The 20,211-nt window shown below is 39.5% G+C and overlaps 1 protein-coding gene across 1 annotated transcript; it reads right to left on the bottom strand.

Moving 5' to 3' along the window:
• Nucleotides 1-548: 548 nt before the first annotated feature.
• Nucleotides 549-8,857, bottom strand: myo1hb (myosin IHb). Its single transcript, XM_053340680.1, has 32 exons — nt 8,835-8,857; nt 7,774-7,935; nt 7,237-7,352; nt 6,856-7,054; nt 6,702-6,782; nt 6,438-6,617; nt 6,257-6,355; nt 6,052-6,165; nt 5,882-5,953; nt 5,670-5,789; nt 5,253-5,320; nt 5,054-5,159; nt 4,870-4,950; nt 4,692-4,783; nt 4,464-4,558; nt 4,274-4,320; nt 4,070-4,150; nt 3,861-3,966; nt 3,606-3,723; nt 3,372-3,485; nt 3,198-3,274; nt 3,033-3,101; nt 2,840-2,924; nt 2,571-2,733; nt 2,369-2,452; nt 2,083-2,176; nt 1,933-1,988; nt 1,728-1,863; nt 1,556-1,626; nt 1,320-1,417; nt 1,118-1,217; nt 549-1,046 (listed from the first exon to the last, which is right to left on the bottom strand). The coding sequence occupies exons 2-32, from the start codon at nt 7,897-7,899 to the stop codon at nt 1,020-1,022; spliced, it is 3,075 nt and encodes a 1,024-aa protein (XP_053196655.1). The 5' UTR covers nt 7,900-7,935; nt 8,835-8,857; the 3' UTR covers nt 549-1,019.
• Nucleotides 8,858-20,211: the final 11,354 nt, after the last annotated feature.

The following is a 20,211-nucleotide window of genomic DNA, read 5'->3' as shown; positions in this document are numbered from 1 at the left end:
CCCCTTCCTATCAGAATCCCTCTCCCTCTGCACCAAGATCTTCTCTTCCTCACTCACAGTGCACACAGGACAGTGCTCCCCCTTCACCTGACCCTCTGCTTAATATAACCCAGGGCAACTAGAGCATGTATCTGTCCCAATCAAGGACCCAAATATGCCACGATCCAATGACCCACCAAGCAAACACTTCCCCCAATTTAGGTTAAAACTCTTATTCTCACCTGTTTTAACATACTGGAGAGTGACAGTGAGAAACTGACTGCCAGTCATGATGCCAGTTTTATACATTGTGTGCTGATTTAACCTCTGTTGTCAGGGTGTGACTTTAAGATGAAGGTGTGTGCAAATGTAATTCTCTTGATGACTAATCACATGTACCTGTAGAGCCTGTCAGGCCAGTGGGAGGAGCTGCTGCCTCAGGAATCATCCCAGTGCTTTATGTTAGTGTGTAGATTGTCACTCATCCATATGAAGTATGCTGGTCTGTTTTCAACTGATGTCCAAAGGATATAGAAGCATAGAAGCAGTGTCATGGTTAAAATGTTTTAATGTATAGGTAAACATGGGTGAGGTATTATAAACATTGTTACATTTATGGCTTCACACGTTAATGTTTTTCTTTATTGCTAACATCCAGACAGCATGTCAGGTACAATACATTTACTTGAAAATGATTACAAGTGCTTCTATTGATATTAAGGATGGTAGAGTATATGTGTATGAATCTGAGGTGGACTGTTTAATTCACACAGGGATGATTTATCTTCTAGACATAAGTAAGAAGTAGACCCACTGATATGCCGGCTAGGCTCTGCTCTGATCAAGTTGTCCACCCTTTATAACTAAAGTATTGGCAATGACGGTTTCATAATAGTGTAACATTGTCATAAAGATGCAAAAAGTAAAAGTCAGCTGACATATAACACAAGTTATTGGCAACAGCAAGAGCGAGCATGGCTGTTACTAAAATTTGCTGCTCTGAGACAAAGAGGAGCACACATCCCGAATCACCACCGTCATCATCTGGACTTTGTTCTTGTTGATTCCTAAAGAAAAATATATATTGGTCAATTGTTAAAAAAAAAATAATAATTTCACATTGTCTTAAAACACTCACCACCATCAAATGGCCATTCTTTGCCCTGTAGACCATTGACTCCTGACCACTCTTGAAGTCAACAAACCCCTCTCTGCCAGGCTGGATGTCAAATCGCACACTGCACATCATAACAACATGTTTGAATTGGATTAGGATCAATTGTGGGTTTTAATTAAAATTTCAAATTCAAATCTAGTTATATAAAATCCTGATTCTGTACCTGCCCTGGACCACTTTGATGTAGTTCTGCTTGCTGGCAATAACATTCAGCTTAGTCAGGGCCTCAAACAGGTAGTCACACTGCAGGACCAGATCTCCCTGAAAGTACAAAAGTTATCAGTCCTGCAAATGTTAGGTATAATGATTTTGTTATCCCTTGAATTTTAAACTGGCAGTTTAGAGATTAAAAAAGACAAAACACTGGCACTGTAGACACCAGTTTGTCGATCCACCCACCTTTTGCTTGATGTCACTGCACATAACGTGAAGGATCAAAAAGTTGTCACTCAGGTTGCTGACTGATACACCTGTAAAGAAGGAGTCTTCTTTAAAGCTTAAAGCTTGAATAGAGCAGCAAGTTTCAAACTTGTGTGTAGCTTTCCCTATAGATAATATAGATATTTGTTACCTTTCAGAGAAGTATAATCTATCCGCTGCTTGATCTTGGTCTCTTCAACCAGGTAGACGGCTTCCTGGGTGAAGATGAGCTGCCGGAGTCGAGGTCTGAACCCGTTCCTGTCGTACTTCACCACTGGCACACTGTACTGTGGGAGGGAGACACACAAGTTCAGAGTGGATAAAAAAGGACAAAGGAAGGTCCAGTGTTAGTTTACCTTGATGTGCTCGTGCCGAATCATCTGAAGTACTTTGATGCTTATGTCTTCCACACCTTAACAGAAAAAACAGATATATGATATATTAATATGATAATGTAATTTTCTTCATAAAAACTTCGTAACAAGATCATAATCCTGGAGGCTTGCCTATCCTTGTGTCCAGGAATGGTCTGCACACACTGAATGGGTAGTTTTCTTTTTTTCCTTTGAACATGGAGCTGGTCTGTTCTTTTAACAGAAGCTGGAAACAGAGACATTATGAAAACAGAGAGTAGGATGAGAGAAGATAAACTTCTTCCTGAAGGAAACTGAAACATTGCCCACAAACTACCTCCCAAATTCATTTAAATGATTTTGATGTATTGTGAGTGAATGCATTGTAATTCCTATACTAATGTTTGTAACTTTCTGTATGAAAGACAGTGGATTTTACCTGTGCTTTCCTTTGTGGAGTGATTCCTCTAACGTACTTCTGTACAATGTGGCGAATGTAGAGCTTCTTCAGAAGCTGGGAGGCCTACAAAAGGTTTTACATGAGCTGTTTGATTTTATATTTTTAGAGAGTACAGACATTACCAAACATTTGCCCAATAAACATGTAGGAAAAGTTTGTGAGAAAATAAAGTGTCACACACTTCTTTCATTATAGGTGGAGGGGTTAGCCAAGAGTCCTTCTCTAGGACTGTTTTGGGAAGGTTTTCCCTCAGCCGAGTGAGGTAGTTGTGCCTCACATACGCCAGGTACTCACGGTTGTCAGTGCAGGCTGGCTGATTTCTGGTGATGAAACCTTTAATGAACCTAGAACAGATCAACAACAATCAACAGGTAAGTTCAGTCTCTTACAGCCATCGTTTCCACTAAACCATCAAACTCATTGTCATCTCCTCTCATCTCTTAAACTTACTTCTTGATGACTTTGACAGCCCATGCCCTCTTTTCTCTCTCTTTTCTAGCCAACAGACCTCTCCAGCAGTTCTCAATCTTAGTGGCTGTTAGATAATGCAAGGTAACAAAAAGCAATATGTTAAATTCACCAACATGTAATCAAGAGAAAGCTTTATGCCTATAAACAAATCTGCGTGCATTTTAACACCAACCTGCCTCTCGCTGTTTAATGAAGTCTCCTTTCACCCTGTAACCTTTGTACTTGGCCTGAATCCTTGTTGCTGCAACAATGATCAATGATAGTGAACTAGTGAATTGTGAAGAGTTATATTATGTTTTTCCAATGTTCCAACTGAATTTACAGAGCCATGCCTCACCTAGCTTATGTTTGCAGACCTGAAAAGCATCCTCTGTTGCAAACAGAGTTCTGGGGTGGCGGATGAAAATCTTTGTCCTTGAGGGAAAGAAACAAACAAGACAATGGTATTAGAATCTATTCCAGGTGAACTAGCACCTATACTGTATGGCATGATCCATTTATATCTACCTACCTGCCCATCTTGTACTCATCAGGTTTGTAGCCCAAGTGTTTGATCAGGCACCGCACACCTTCTGCAGCAGTACCTTTCCAGTTGGGCCAGGTGTCTGGACACAGAGGCTTGTACCTGAGCACATTAAGAAGACCACACAATCAAACATAGCAAAGTGTCCCAGGCAAAACTGACAACATGCAAAATATCTTCTGCAAGAAATGTTTTTGTGCATTGGGATGTTTGATTTTCTACCTCTGGAGGAAGATCTCATATTTGCGGCGGTAAGCAAACCCAGCACGCCTGACCCTCAGGTGTTCCATCAGACCCAGGTACTTCACCTGATGTCTCACCAACACGTCATCAAATCGTCCTGCAGGAAACACAGTAGTGCTTCTGTTCTACATGTGCTCGCTGAGTACAGGCTGTATAGTATATATTATTCTACAAAGCTTGGCTGAAGCTCTAATATATTTACAGAAGTGGAGGATGTAGGATACAAGGCCTCACCTGGCTGTTTGGCTTCATTTGGTTTAATGCAACGGACATACCAAGGCTCTTTTGACATTAAGATCTCTGTCAAGCCCACCAGACTGCTCTTGAACTGAGTCACCACCTGAAAATTGCAGGAATATGAGTACCAACTGTTTGTGCTTTGTATTTCTGTAAATAATAACATCAGTGAGTTATTGGGCATCATCATTTGAAAAAATTCTTACAGTTTCAGGTCTCCTCTTGCTGTCTGGTTCAGTAGAAGGAAAACAGTGTTTGATAATAGCATTTTTGGACTGTCGCATGACCTTAAAAAGAGAAATGCATCCATTTCAGCAACTGACAATGTATAAAAAAACAATAATACAATTTTCAATGTATCTGTATTTTTTTCAAGGAATCGCCATTTAATCTAAATTAATTGAAATTACCTCTTTTCCATTTCGATACAGGAGATCATTGTTTTTGTCCAAGAATCCTGAAAGTTTTGAAAAAAGAGTAACTTAATTTAAACAGCCACACATTATATAGCTTACACTATAAATGCGGAGGTATTTCAAGTTCCATTATCTTTTAATGAGTATAAAAGCAGCAATATTTCATTATTGAATTATGTCTCACCAACTACACAGTATGTAACCTCGCCAGCGTAGTGTAACAGGCGGAAGTCTCCTCTATCCAGTGTTTTCCTCGTTTTCTGATCTGCAAGTTTATGTCTGCGGGGGGTGGCATATGTGAAGGTTAGTGTCTGTTATATGAGAAAATCTTGCAGGTCTTGCTGCTGGGTCATATTCCTTCACTGTGTGCATGTAAAATATATTTTTTGTAAAGCAGAAGTGAAGAACTTACGTGACAAAATGAGGATGACCGCCAATCTTTTCCTCCATCTTTTCCAAGAAGGTGAGATCTGTGGCCTCTCCGGGGCGTAAACATTCCTCGTCCTAGAAGAGGACAAGCATGAGTAACTCAGCATTGTATTTATTATTGTTTGTCTTTTTGAAGACCCATAACTCAATCACGTCTTTACCAATAACGGTATGATTCCTCTGTGTTTCTCCTCCACAAGGTCACAGATTATCTTGTTGTTGAAAAATGGCACTGGTTCCCACTGTGTATGAAAAAAAAGGTGAATTATTACATTCTTATATCGCATTTATAGGATTTTGAGACCAAAATGTCAGGCAGTAGTGAGTAATAAAAGTGCTTATTACTTCAATCCCTTCCATCTCATACTCCTCCTGCTCTGACTTCAGGGTCAGCTGGATGAAAAGCTGCTGCAGCTTCTCGTTGCAGTAGTTGATGCAAAACTGCTCGAAGCTAAAATAAATCACAGTTGTTTCCAGTGCTGGATTATTCATTTCACACTTCATTTCACCATTGAAGAATCAGCTCATCTATACAAGTTCTCACCTGTTCACGCTGAAAACTTCGAACCCATAGATGTCTAGTAGACCAATTATTGTCTTCCTGGAGGAATCCTACATATAATTTACACAGACATCTTACATTCAGGTTTTTAAATATACATGGATTGTGTGCTATGTGTGACTAGATATGAAGTAATCTTGTGTTGGCAGGCCTCTCTGAAGAAATTCAAGATCAAAATTACATTATAGAAAGAAAATCAGTCCAAAGCTGGATGTGCTGTTTCAGGAATTAGATTTTTCACACTCACAACCACTCAAATTGCTACTTCAAGTTTACTAAACTCTAGATACCAAACCTTTTTCCACTTTTCTATGACATTGATGAGACAGGTTTGGATGGGCATGATTAAAAAGAGAGTACATTATTATTTTTCCAGGTACATCTATATTGTTTACTCACCTTGTTAGCTAATGATTCATTGATCTTGTTCACCAGCCAGTTGAAAGTGCGGCCATAGATGGCTTTGGCAAGAGCATCCCTGGCGTATACAGCGTGGTCCACAGAGAAGGGACTTAACACCTTTAACATCAGAAAAAGGCAGATATTTTTTAAAATCAGCATAACAAATAACATATTTTATTACATGAATTGAATAAAAGCCACCAAGTCACCTCCTCGGTTTTGGCCTCAATCTTCCTGTGGGTTAAGCCCTGTTGTAGCACCTGAGCAGGAATCCCCAGCAACTGCAAGGCAAAACTGGACATGTAACACCAGCTCTCTCTCCATGGTCTCCATCAGGAAGTTGCATGAAGATAGACGAACAATGTTCTTTAGTTCTAACCTTTGACACCCAGTGCATCTCCTGGTTGTTGTTGAGAGTTGCGTATCCTCGAGCATCTGCGTTAAACTTGACATTTCCCAAGTGGAGCACGCTGGCAATAATTCCAAACAGGTGCTGTATTACATCAGGAGAGAAACAGTCAATGAATTACCAGTAAAATATGAAAAGGTAAAGGTTTTGTTACATTTTAATTTGCACACCTCACCTCAATATCACTCTCACTGAATTCAATGACAGAGAGGGCTTTCCGCACCATCTTCCAATCACTTTTATCATTGATGGAGCTCACTTTGGCACAATCGCCCTGGAGGAGACAAAGAATAAAATCAATTACTGATTTTCTGGTTTTTGTTGCACCAGATAAAATAACGTTTTTTTTCACCGACCTGCACCAGGTAACGGTAGTGTTGGCAGTTTCTCTCCAGGCCAAGCCAGCGGAGTAGATCTTCCTCTCCGCCCTCAACCAGCTGGTAGAAGATGTGGAAGTTTCTCTCTCCATGGTTCTGGTGGACCACACGTGACTTCTCCAGTAAGTAACTGAGGATATGACCACCAACTGCACCGCCCTGAGGGAGAAAGTTAATCAATAACCCAACTTCATATTGACATTGTTGTGCACATTTGTAAAAAATTAGGTTATTTCAGTCCACCTGGTGGTCGAACTGGATGTCCATGTATTTCCCAAAGCGGCTTGAGTTGTCATTCTTCAGGGTTTTGGCATTTCCGAAAGCCTGGAGGATATAAAATAAATTAAATTTAACAATGGGCTAAAACAATACACAGATCCATTTTTATGACGCTGACCTCAAGCACTGGATTGGAGAGAAGCAATCTGTCTCTGATGTTGTTGAGGAGTTTGGTACTTGGACAGCTGACAGCATAGAATTGCAGGATTTTCTTGGAGGCCTCTGTCTTGCCGGCCCCACTCTCCCCCGAGATTAGGATGAAGTGGTTGTTGAACTCAGACAGCATGGTGCGGAAAACATTGTCTGCCAGTGCATAACTGGAAGTATAACGTTGGGTCAAATTCAGTCTGCTTTTAAAATTCAGACTTTGACTTTTGGCATCTCACATCTAGATTTCTGTCCTGAACATATTGTTGCATTCAACATATACTCTTGTATAAGCAACATTTCTCAAAACTACCTATTGCCCAACCATAGTACACTTTTTTTTTCAACTTACATATGAGGTGGCAGTTCAAAGAAGTTTACACCCATGTAGGTATCCATTTGCTTCTTGCTGTAGATGTCCAACTCTTTATAAGGGTTGACTGACACCAGGAGTGTCCCTATGTAGGTCTGCAGAGAAAGACAAGAAAAGCAAGGCATGGTCATCACCTCTTGCCCATGTGTTTTCCGGCCTGTTGTTTCATAAATCATGTATTTTCTTCAACATTACATGGTATTTAAAATAAGGCTTCCTGCAGTGTGGTGTGTATCACTCCACTGATAAGTAATCTTGTCCTTCTTATCAAAAGCAATAAGTTTGGTTAATCACTTGTCATGACCTCACAGACAGCGATGACCTTTAGAGTGCTCACTCTGCAAACGAAAAGAACAGGAGCTGCTGTTTCAGCAACACAAGGTGCCAGATTCAGCAGAAGGGAACACAGCATTAGGACCTTATTGGGTTGAAGGTTGGGGGCACAAAGCTTAATTAGAGTGAGAGAAAGAGCGTGTCTGGTTATCCAGAATGACACCAGACACAGGAAAGACTCACGTAAATTAGATTCTCATGGAAGCGTTTCCGCAGGTTGTCCAGGAAGGCACTCTCACTTGTGTAGGCGTCCAGGAGAACAAAATCCTGGATGCCCACGCGATCCCGGGCTGTCAGGGAGGCCTCCATGTTCCTCAGGATCCGGTTACACCGCTCATCCAGGCTCTGTGCCCAAGCAGGAAAACATAAGTAACATGTTAAGGAAACAAGGCATCAAAACAAAATTATGTACCATGAAAAAATTTCATTATGAATTTTACAAGACCTTGATGGTGCAAATTAATTACTCTTTCTGACATTTTTGTTATTTTTGGCCCAGTTCTCCCCTCTGTCAAGACCAGGCCTTCCATTTATATCCTGTTTTCCTCAAAAGTTATCTTTTTTTGTTGAGTTTGTCACCACCCATGAACACCTACAAACATATACTAGAATATATATTTCCCAGAAGGCAACTCATTTCCTGCCTGTTTTCCCTATATCTGTTGGTGGCCTTGGCTACATCCTTTATGTTCATGACAAATATAAATTCATCCGGCACTATCTAATCTGCTTCTGTGTTCTCTAAAGAGCCATCCATCATGTTTGTGGCAAGGACAGAGAAAACTCCAAATACTCCACCTGCACTCTTTTTAAATAGCAATTCACAACAGGCTTCAACAGTCAGTGACACAAACATAAAATTAACTGAGGTAAATAATCCAGAAGTAATCACGTTCATTATTCATAAACACAGGATATGTTCCGCTATTTAAAAATATACAACAGAAGATGTGCCAAGGAAATTAATCGGAAAACTCATTGCACTTAAATTACAATGCTATGAAAGGGCCACCCAACATTATGCTTCAGTAGTATGGCTCTCGTTACTGCCAAGTTGAGTGGCCACCAAGTTGAAGTAACTGACACTCACAGATCATTCTCCAGTAAAACAAGCTGTTGCTCTACTGACACAGGAGAAATTTACAGCAAAATGTCACAATAAATCACATCCTAAAAAGCACATATGATCATTAAAATTGTTCAACAAAGTTTTGCAGGAAAAAGTGTAAAAGAAAATGACCTACCCTGAAGGTCCCTGGCGTGTGTGTGTGCCTCAGTACCCTTTTCTCAACTAAACATCTGGTTTTATTGAGGGGAAAGGACAGTGGTATGACAGGAAACACTGATAGATTGCAGTCTCTACTTCCTTCAATAGGAAACCATTAATAATGTAGTGAATGTACAACGAAGGAAGCAAATCTCATTCTAAAAATGTATTTGTGAATGTGTGTGTGTGAGTTGTTTTTTGTGTTTGTGGAGATAAGTTAGATGTTTCCTGAGCACATACTATACGTACAATATCCTTGCGTTATGGTGTCTACACTTCACATCATTTTCCCCCCTTTTTTCAGAATAATTATTTTAAACTTTAATTTAAAATCAAAATCACAGGAAGGAAAAGTTTAGAAATTCAGTTGTCCTCCTTATGGATTTTCCAAAAGGGAAATAGAGTAGTTTTTTACACACACACACACACACACACACACACACACACACACACACACACACACACACACACACACACACACACACACACACACACACACACACACACACACACACACATTTTTATTTATTTACAGATTACAGATTAAATATAAATAAGTAAAACACCTTAGGGAAAGCTATTTTTGTATAATCCAGGGAGAAAAACAAGAAATTGCTGATCAAATTATGCTTAACACTCAACAACTAAATCACAATCACACCCACTTTAACAGAATATCACTATAAGGCTTCATGCCTGGAGGCCATGCCAAAAAAAATATGCCTCTTGTTGGCACCCTGTGGGCATCTTTGTGAGCAGGCTATTGGCCGGGCACTGAGCGCTGGGCAGAGATTTTCTGCCATTCAAAGGAAATGTGACCTCGGCTAAACACCTGACAGATGCAAAACAATACTATTCTGTAATGGGATGGACACAAGGTAAGAGGTGACTTTTCTTCACAGCATTTTCATTTAATGTTACCTTGACAAGTGCAGCCAGCCTTTAAGATTTCATAGCAATAATAAGAACCTTTATCCCCATAAATAAAACACTGTCACACTTACAAAGTAACACACAAAAGTCCAAAATGAACAATTACAGCAAACATCAAATTTTGATGTCAGGCTGCAGCGGAAGAGGAAAGTCTATCTGACCCAGAGACCATCACCTGAGAGGGCGCTCCATTGTCCCTGTCTATCCAGTATGGTGCCGGATCCTGTTACGCAGGCACAAAGTGGCAGTTAGGCTCCTGAAAGAGATAGCACTCCTCATGGGCCATTGACTGACACCATACATTACCCAGGGCAACACACATTAAGGGGGCTCCAGGTGTCTAGAGAAACCTGACCATCACAGACCTCCATCACACCAGTAGAGTACAGTACCTCCTTTGTTGCTACTGTTTCACACAAGCATACCATGATACTAGTTGGCTATCCTGATTGGCTAATGGCCTAAAATGTATTGCATCCCCAGTAAAAATAAGTTAGCCTTAACTTAGAGTGACTACAGTCAATATTTTTTTAATGAAAAACATGTAATGAACCTACGGAGAATCATCACCTGACTATGCAGCTCCTCATGGCTTTGTGGGGCTTATACCAAATTTCAGCTCATTGTCTAACTGTCCGGCTGCAACTTCACTGTTTTGGTTCACTTTCATTGTTCTCATAGTGTCATTTTCAGCCACAGCAGGCAGCTTTCAATAGAAAATGTTCTAAAAGCCACTGTACACTATCTATTCCACACTGAATGGCAAACATTTAGCACTTATCTGGTACTGCAGTCAGACAACCACTATGACCAAACCTTTCACATTACAGATTGTGATTTAATTCAATGTTGATTAGCGTAACTTTGAAGAAACTACTGAACATATTCAAATTTGACATGTCTGACTTTGGCACCCTTCGGTGCTCAGTGGTGGTTACACAGTGTGATCTGATGAAAGCAAAATTCAAATTTTCACCCACATTTTTTTTTTTTTTTTTTTTACAGTCAAATACATTTTTGCCATCAGAATATTTGAAAGATGCTACAATCACAGGATTTTTATTTTATTTTACAAAAAGCAGTTTAAAATACAATGACACCATGAAACTGTAGCCATGATGCACAAGAAATGTTCATGTAATTACCTCCTTTAACTCCAGAGCCATGTGCGTCATGGTTGGATCTTGGTCTTGCGTGATGAACCTGATAAATCCAAATTATTTTGACCTACAGACCTGTTTATAACTCAGACAGACATAGCCTGAGTTTTAGTAGTTGAGATGTTCTTCCATAGTGGAGCCTCTGTAGGTCAGCAAAGATATCTCACCAATGGTCTACTCTCACCACTTCTTCCTCTGCTGTTCAGGTTTGCATCGGCTTCTGACTCATATACTGGCTTGGAGCAGGCCCTGTATAGCCTTGGACAGAGAGGCTGAAGAGGAGGAGGAGGATGAAGGTGGCACTGCTGCTTCCTGCTGGTGTCCCTGCATTGTAGGTGATGAGGCAGTAATAAGCTATGTGGCTCTGGAGGCACCGGGCTGGTTAAACATTCATGGAGCCCAGGCAGCAAACATTCATTCATCGCTACACCTGAGTGTTGAACAGCCATACCATGTGTTTAAGGAAGTGAGTCAGTGTGCATGTGTGCGTGTGTGTGTGTATGTGTGTGTGTGTGTGTGTGTGGGTGTGTGTGTGTAATACAAGGATGTAGAAACTCTATCCTCCCAGAGACCCATCTTCACCCTCCTCCCAACAAAATTACAGCACAGGTATTCAATTACTGATCTTTGATTAGGCTGATGCGTTTCAAACTAATTACTATTTGCTAGCAAGAATGATCCAACCCATTTGGGATTAATCTACTAAATATTCTTTACATTTAAATATTATGGTCAAAATTATAAATTCAAACCAAATATACTCATGTAATTGATATCAGCAACGCAGAGTAGCTTTCAAATAAAACATGAATTAATTTTGTAATTTTTTAAAAAATTTTAAATTTTACTCAGTATATACTGTTTTATGAAAATTACATTTCACCTTAAAGCTCATCTTTTTCTTGTTAGTCAGTTGTGACAGGCCTGCGGGTGGCGTAAAGTTGCCCTCTCACTGTTTAAAATTTAACATTGTCCTTCCTGTAAGCATCAACAGAGACATCTTACATTACTGCCTGAAGGCTGGCCAAAACACACGGTGAGAGAAGTATGTTAGAAAAACCATCATTAACATAAAGTAATCCATTATGCAAACATTGATGAAGCTTCAGGATCCACTCAATCTTTAAAGAAGACCACTGCTCTTAGAATAAGCCACACACACACACACACAGAGAGAGAGAGAGAGAGAGAGAGAGAGAGAGAGAGAGAGAGAGAGAGAGAGAGAGAGAGAGAGAGAGAGAGAGAGAGAGAGAGAGAGAGAGAGAGAGAGAGAGAGAGAGAGAGAGAGAGAGAGAGAGAGAGAGAGAGAGAGTGAGAGAGAGAGAGAGAGTGAGAGGGAGAGTGAGAGTGTGTGTGTGAGAGAGAGAGAGAGAGAGAGAGAGAGAGAGAGAGATATACTTACTTACTGATCTACAGTGCATCCATCAAAAACCAAGTTCCTTTACTAATGACTACTGTTCATGCTGAGAATAATTTGAGCTCTGACGAAAATACAACATAATAATAATAATTTACATGTGTTTTACATGTACAATTATCAGAAGGAACGCTGAAATCCATAACTTATTTGCAGATGTTGGGTCACCTGCACACTGCTATTTTGTACCCAATTCAGCTTTTATTGTACTTGGAAAACTTTTCTAACACAAACTGTCTTCCTCAGGTGATGCAAGTTCTTCTTCCCAACTTTTACACAATTCAACTTTGGTTCACAACATTGTTTAAAAACGGTACAATGCAGTGGCGTCTTCTGCATGTAAACCTTATGATTTCTGTGAGGCACAGTCTGTGAGTCAGTTTTGCTTTAATATCAGATATGTATTATCTAGAAATCTAAAACTGGATGCCAAGTCTCACATTTCCTAAGTCCAAACAAACAAACCATAAATAGCTCTGATAACAAGGGAACCAATACAAAAAAAAGCTATTTTCGATTTCTATTATGAGCATGAACGCACTTTCTACATAAAACAAGGATTTCCTTTTGTCAAAAATGCATTAATGTTTAATGTGAATATTCACACAATGGTCCATGAAATAACTGTGCCTAAATTAAATGCAGTATAATATAATAAAGGTGTGATATAAGTATGATGAAATATTTTAAATTGCATGAAATTTGTAAAATGTATAGAAAGTCAAGAAAATTCAGCATCTGAGCATAAACTGTCAGTTTGGAGTACTTTCTCCACAACAGACACAATTTGGTCAATCCTTGATGACTAGTGAGTTTATATAGAGTCCTAATGATAACACTAAATAGTGGTTTCACTCTGAACTGCATTCATTTCATACATGGACTCAGCTCTCTGCACTGAGGGATCACAATGATAATGTACTTGAGTTGTGCATAACATTTTAATCATCAAACCATCAACACTACGACATGGCACACACACACACACACACACACACACACACACACACACAGGCACACACACATCTCAAAATCTCAACCACTGATAACATAATTTAAATGATATGGTCTATGGCAGTCTTGTTTCTAACGACTGAAAGACAGGTTGGATCGTGGCGTGTCCTTGACCCACTACTTGTCCAAATAAATATTAACACACTCAATTAGTCCCAAACAACTAAACTTTCAGCCGATCCTTTATTCATGTGAGCAAACAGATTGCTGTCGCCGGGGCAGGACTCTGAGGGCCACAACAAACTGCAAGGCTATTCATTTCAGAAGTGGTGCATTTAGTGAACAAATCACACAATAGTTTAAGAACAGCATCACAGGGCAGCTGTTTCTGTGATTTCAACAAGCAATTCAATTTATAGGACTACAATATTTTGGCATTAAGCATGTAGACTGCAACACTTACCTTTGAGTCCATGTTGTAGTTCTTTGTGAGGTTCTCTGTGAGTCTGGCTAAGCAGCTGATGTGACCAGACGAAGTGGGGACGGAGGGATGCGCTATATATCCTACTTGTATTTATGACCGCCCCATAATGCAGCAGCCTCAGCATGTCCCTTACAGTGTCCTACTTTTCTACACCTTTTATTTTCAGGTTGGCCTTATTCACTGGCAGGAGGGCAGACAACTGAAAGACACAAGAGTCACAGACAGTTCCTTAATTTGAGAAGATATTCTTACTGTAGCAGTAAATACTCAGCTTCAACTCTGTCATTTAACTGTTTGAGTTTTTTTTAGTTGTTTTGTGATTATTTTATGTGATATATTCAGTTAACAGCTGGACATTACATTGCTGATAATGAGTTTTGAAAAGGCAATGCAACATGCAATCTTGGGCATTGTACCAATGCCTTTGATATGTATAAATGCATTTATTGCTGTATTCCTTACTCCATTTTCTAAAGCATGCCATTGTTAGGTGTATGAATGTGTTTCATAGACACTAGCTCATTTCTACAGTGGTCCTGACAAACACAACAATCCACAAAACACAACATTTCAGAAAAGACACACTTTAACCACTTAACGCACGCTGTTCCGTCTACGGAACGGGACGGATGTTAGGAGGTAGCCACACGTTCTTCTGGATGTTTTAAACACCAACCCTTAAACATATATATTCATGCCGTACATCGTTGGAAAGCTTAGATTGTCCTGATTCATTCAAGACCACTCACGACTTATATGGTTGCTCACAGCCGTAATAGTATTAGCGATTAGCTCGGCTAGCCCCTGAGCTAAGTAAGAAAAGCTATAATGCCTACATACCTTCAAAGTCTTCCCTTTATCCACAACGATCATCTTATGACTCAGCACTTTCTGTACAGCTCGCCAAATATCCATTCTTGTGAAATATGAAATCCGTTTCCATAAAACCGAAATATTTTCCTCAATATGTCCATGTATTTAGTCCAACACGTAACGTAATAACACAAATAACAAACCATATACGGTCCGTTTACGTCATTTCCTGACCTGCGCGTCCATCTCAGAGTACACGTGACTAGATGTTTACGACCGTGAGCCTCTCCTGCTTCTGACGACACCACACACAAGCCAATCGGTGTTTAGGATTAGGCAGTACATGTCTCCAAAGCCAATGAGGACATGTGACCGACAACAATGACGACATGGCTTTGATTGACTGCTGTTCCAGCCTATGGAAATATTCGGTGAAAGGAAGTTGATAACCTTTTAGCCAATAGTCAGAGGTTTCCAACGGTGTATGACACTAAACTATTAGTTTGGCTGTCCATAAACAAACTCCAAACGTAGCGTAGAGTTGAACCCTATGGTTGAACGAACCATAGGCCTGTACTACGAAGCTGGATTAACCTATCCAGGATCTCTCTCGGTTACCTGGATTGACTTATCCAGATATTCGCAGTCTAGGATAAACGGTACTACGAAGCTGGTTATCAACTCGGTAAATCAACCCAGGGTTTTCCAATCTGGATCACTGCGCGTTCACATAAAGGGGAGGTGTTTGCAGCGTCTGACCAATCACAAACATGCAGAAACCCTGCAGCGCAGACTACTTTACCATGGAGGAGCAGACAATTATTCTTCATAAATATGAAGAATTCAATCACATCATCCAGGCCAAAAGCAACACTGATGCAGCAAAAACCAGGAAGGAATGCTGGCAGAACATTGCCGACTCTGTTAATGTGTAAATTCACGAGATCATACAATATTAATATATCAGACAATATAAACGGACAGCACTCTGATCACACAATGTCACTTTATTACAGCACAGACGTTTGGGGCAGATCGCTTCCTCAGTGCCCTTCCTCTGAGAGAGGGCAGGCTCAATTTGCGGCAGCGGCATCTTCCGCGGCATTTCTTGCGGCACCCAGAGATGCCGCAGCTAGATGTCGCTTGTAGGCACTTTCCGTGGCATTTTTTGCGGCATTTTCTGCGGCATTTCTTGTTGTGTGGGTGATTTTGCGTTAGTTTCTTTTTGTGTCTGTGTTCCTTTTTTGTATGTTTTAGCTTTCTGGACTGTTTTTTGTTTGTTTGTTTGTTTGTTTGTTTGTATGTATGTATGTATGTATGTATGTATGTATGTATGTATGTATGTATGTATGTTTTCCAAGTTCATTTTAATAATAATACTAGCCTACTACTAGTATTAGAGTACTGTATTATTATTAAGTTAGCTAGCCTACTTATTTTTTTTTTTAAATTGCTGTCCTGATTTTTTTCTTTTTGTTTACTTAAAAATAAAATAAATACTATGCAACTTATTTTGTCCTTTATTATATGAATATCACAAAGTTTTATTTGTTTTATTCGGTGGGTTACAATGCCATAGTTGCCTGATGACACTGTTTGGGAGGATAGGTTTAATGTTAACAATTTTCAAGTTTGAATTAGAGTGGGACTACAGGTATAATTTTTCTTTTTACATTTTTTGTGGCACAGACGCCTTTATTAAACAGTTGGTAGACAGGACATATGGGAGAGAGATGGGGGAGTGACATGCAGTAAATGACCGCACCGGTCGGGATTCGAACCAGGGGTCAGCTGCGTCAGTTGTGTAAGCTGCGCATGCGGCATGCGCTCTAACCACGACACTACTCTACTGTACTGAATTCTACTATACTATACTATACTATACTATACTATACTATACTATACTATACTATACTATACTATACTATACTATACTATACTATACTACATATACCATAATCATATACTAATCTACATAGACTATTTCTAAAATCCAATTATTGAGCGATTTTATAACTGTATTTTTTGGAAATGTTTGTATGCATATCAAACAGCATTTTGCTAATGTTGTTGCCCTCTCATATTGTATATTTATCCTCGGATGATTTTATTGCATAAAACTTTGTTTTTTCTCAGGATTCATGTTGTTAAGTGCTATTACCATGTTATGCCACATATGCCTACATAAAATTTCCTTTGGGTTATAATAAATAACCGCAGACTAGACTATCAGACTTCATTAAAAATGATTTCATGACTGTGGCATGGTTTTAGGCTTTAGATGGCAATTTACAGACATGTCAACGTTAGAAAATAATTATGTTTTGATGCCACACATGTTAAACGTAGCCTAAAGAATACATATAGAATGGTTGCCATGTTTGGGTTTCCCTGTCCTCATCTTTCTTTATCCACTATAACTAAAATGGACGTGTGCTAAGGCAATACTTACAATAAGATTTGTGACACTTTATGACACAATGAGACTGCGTCACATTTTTAACATCAGCTTTTTAGGCAATTGGTCTATAATACTGATAAACGGATTTGTGTATTTTTGTTATAGTGTTGGAGATATGTGACATAATAAGAGGCAAGGCCTACTAAAATAGCCTATACTTAATTTTTATGAGAGATTTTTTTTTTTAATTATGGAAAATTGTGTATAAAACCGCATTTTTAAATATCATAACCTACTTTGGAGAGTTACCTGTCACACCTGGCAACCCGAGAGCGTGTCAAATCATTTTGACGACTGCCCACTCATTTGTCACATCAGCGTACGACTGTCAGTCCTGTATTTCAAATCCCTAAAGAGACATTGACGACTGGAGAAACATAGGTAAGTCATAATCAATTTAGTCAAATGTGTGCCTTGATTTTAGTTGTATAATTTAAAGCGTCTGCTATTTCCACTCAAGTAATTTGAAGTGCCTACTAGCGACATCTAGCCGCGGCATCTGTGGGTGCCGCAAGAAATGCCGCAGAAAATGCCGCAAAAAATGCCACGGAAAGTGCCTACTAGCGACATCTAGCTGCGGCATCTCTGGGTGCCGCAAGAAATGCCGCGGAAAGTGCCGCTGCCGGCGGCAGCCAGCGGCACTTTCTGCGGCATCTCTGGGTGCCGCAAGAAATGCCGCGGAAGATGCCGCTGCCGGCGGCAGCCAGCGGCACTTTATGCGGCATCTCTGGGTGCCGCAAGAAATGCCGCGGAAGATGCCGCTGCCGCAAATTGAGCCAGCCCCTTCTGCTTCCTCTCATAAGAGACATTAAGTTAGTTTAATATTCAACATTCAAAACACAAACCTATAATGCGCTTCAACCACTTGAGTGAATGATTTCAAACCAACTGTATAACATACAGAATAATATCCCTCATGTGTCTTAAGGCTTATTTTACAAATATATATTTTCGTCAATTTTTTACAATTACAATAAATAAATACAGTTATTATGCTCCCTGACACTTTGATCTCAGGATGTCAAACCTACAGAATAATATCCCTCATGTGCCTCAATGATTATTTTTTAAATATATATTTTGGCGAATTAAAAAATTGCATCTATCCCTAAAAACTCTTTCTAAGCGCTCCTCTCACGATCCGCACCAATGTTGACAGCCAGGATCTTTTAAGAATGGGCAGGTCATTTTCTAAGAGAGCTGATTGGTCAGGAGGTGGTGCTTTTGTACTCATTGATCTCTTATCCAGAACATAACCTGCTCCGGAGCAGGTTAGCCGTTCAGCATAAGTTACCATGGTGATTTACCCCGGTAAGAAGTGAACCAGCTTCGTAGTACGGAAAACCCAGGGTTAACCCTGAAGTTATCTCGATAAGAGAAAATCCAGCTTCGTAGTACAGGCCTCATATATCATTACGCACTCGGCATTTTGGTACACGGTTGGTTCTTCTTCGACTTAACATATGACTTATACCAAAATAAACAGATAGATAGATAGATAGATATGGCCAAACAAAAAAATATGGTTATATGTAATAATAATAATAATAATAATAATATTAATAATAATAATAATATGGCGTCAGCTTTCATTAGAGATCAAGATTTTGATTGTAGGCAAAGGGGATGTGAAGTTATAGGTGTTTGATTGCGGTTATACAGCTTTGGTAACCAAGTGTCCATTTGGAGTCTCCAAAAAGGACCTGAGGAAAACGCATGGACATACCTGTTGAAAAATAATTCTGAAAAATTCATCTTTTGGTCTTTTGACTCCAAATTTGGACTGCATGAAGCCAAGACCTGTGGCTCTGGCCTCATTGTGTCTATATCCTGCTGAGAGGTCCCTGAAAGTCTGTACACATGTCATTGTAAAGGCAAACCTATGGGCGAGTAAACAACCCCATTATTCTAACCTCTGCCACTCTTTGTCAGTAAGTCACAGAATCACACAGACACTTTTACAAGAATCCTGAGAGTGTTTCCTTTCCAATGATACCAGACACATCTCTGAGTCTCAAACTATGTGGGATCTGTGCTGCTCACAACTTGGGCATGTCGTTTAGGCTAACAGCATAAAAAACAGGGCCGTGTGTTAAGTAGTTAACAAAACACAACTACCCTTGCCACCCTGGTCAATAAACTTCCTATCTACTTTCTTTCTTCCATTTCTTTATTTAAGAAAGTTACCTATCCAAAAAAAAGTGATGTGGGTTTATTGTGTGCAAGGATTTCCATCTTTAGAGTCCAGTTGTGGGAGGCCATGAAACCTATACTTGATAAGTTCTTTTTTGAATACCCCCCCTCAAAAAAGTGAAGACCATAGTAATCGCTCTCAGGTCAAACTTGAAGTATTTGGAATTGTCAAGTGAGAACTATTTATTTATTTATTTATTTATTTTTGCTCTGGGGTTACTATCAGTTTTCAAGTAGAATAAGTTGGCACAAGTCAGCCAGGTTGTTATTAAATGTGGCTTAAAAGACAGAAAGTGATCAGTGGCCTTAAAGAGGAAAACAAAATATAGACGGTTCAATTGTAAAAAATATTCTTTTGTCAGAAAACTATTGACTGGGAACAGCAACAACAACAACAAGTTACTGGCCGTTGTCCCACACCAACAACATCAGCAGCATGAGAGCACAACCTGCTGTTAGCCACAGGCTATAACACTTATTTCATCAACTCACTCACTCACTCATTTAGTATAAGGTAATGTTTGTTTTATTTCATAATGTTTGACGCAGATAGATTGAGAGATGTCACACCTGCTGCAACACCATCACTCACACATCTACTGAAAAACAGAGCTGGTAAAAATGTGCCTATTGACTGCCCCTTCACAATGAACTTTTTCTACACTGATATAGGATCCTTCTCTGGTCACAGGTAGGTTTTAAGGACACCAGCATACACACCCTCTTTCTGTTTGCTTTACTTTTTGTTTTTACAAAACTAATTCTACTGTTGCGCATGTATTTTCAGGATCACTGGATAAGAAGCTGAAATCCTTGATTAAGGGGATGAAGTGGGATTATTACTGTCAGCTTTAACTCTGTTGCATTTATTTTTAGTTTGTACTTTAATTATTGACAATATTTTTTACAATTACTTAGTGCTTGTTTTGCTTCACTGTT

The sequence above is a fragment of the Scomber japonicus genome, chromosome 19, assembly GCF_027409825.1.
Source record: "Scomber japonicus isolate fScoJap1 chromosome 19, fScoJap1.pri, whole genome shotgun sequence".
NCBI classification, from domain to species: domain Eukaryota; kingdom Metazoa; phylum Chordata; class Actinopteri; order Scombriformes; family Scombridae; genus Scomber; species Scomber japonicus.
The sequence above is the reverse complement of the archived record's forward strand: the minus strand, read 5'-3'. Positions and strand labels throughout refer to the sequence as shown.

Coding starts and splice junctions, on each gene's coding strand:
- myo1hb (XM_053340680.1), bottom strand. CDS start 7,899: ATGGAGGCCTCCCTGACAGCCCGGGATCGCGTGGGCATCCAGGATTTT. Junction 4,151..4,273: donor TGTATCGAAATGGAAAAGAG/GTAATTTCAATT, acceptor TCTCTTTTTAAG/GTCATGCGACAGTCCAAAAA. Junction 3,486..3,605: donor TATGAGATCTTCCTCCAGAG/GTAGAAAATCAA, acceptor TAATGTGCTCAG/GTACAAGCCTCTGTGTCCAG.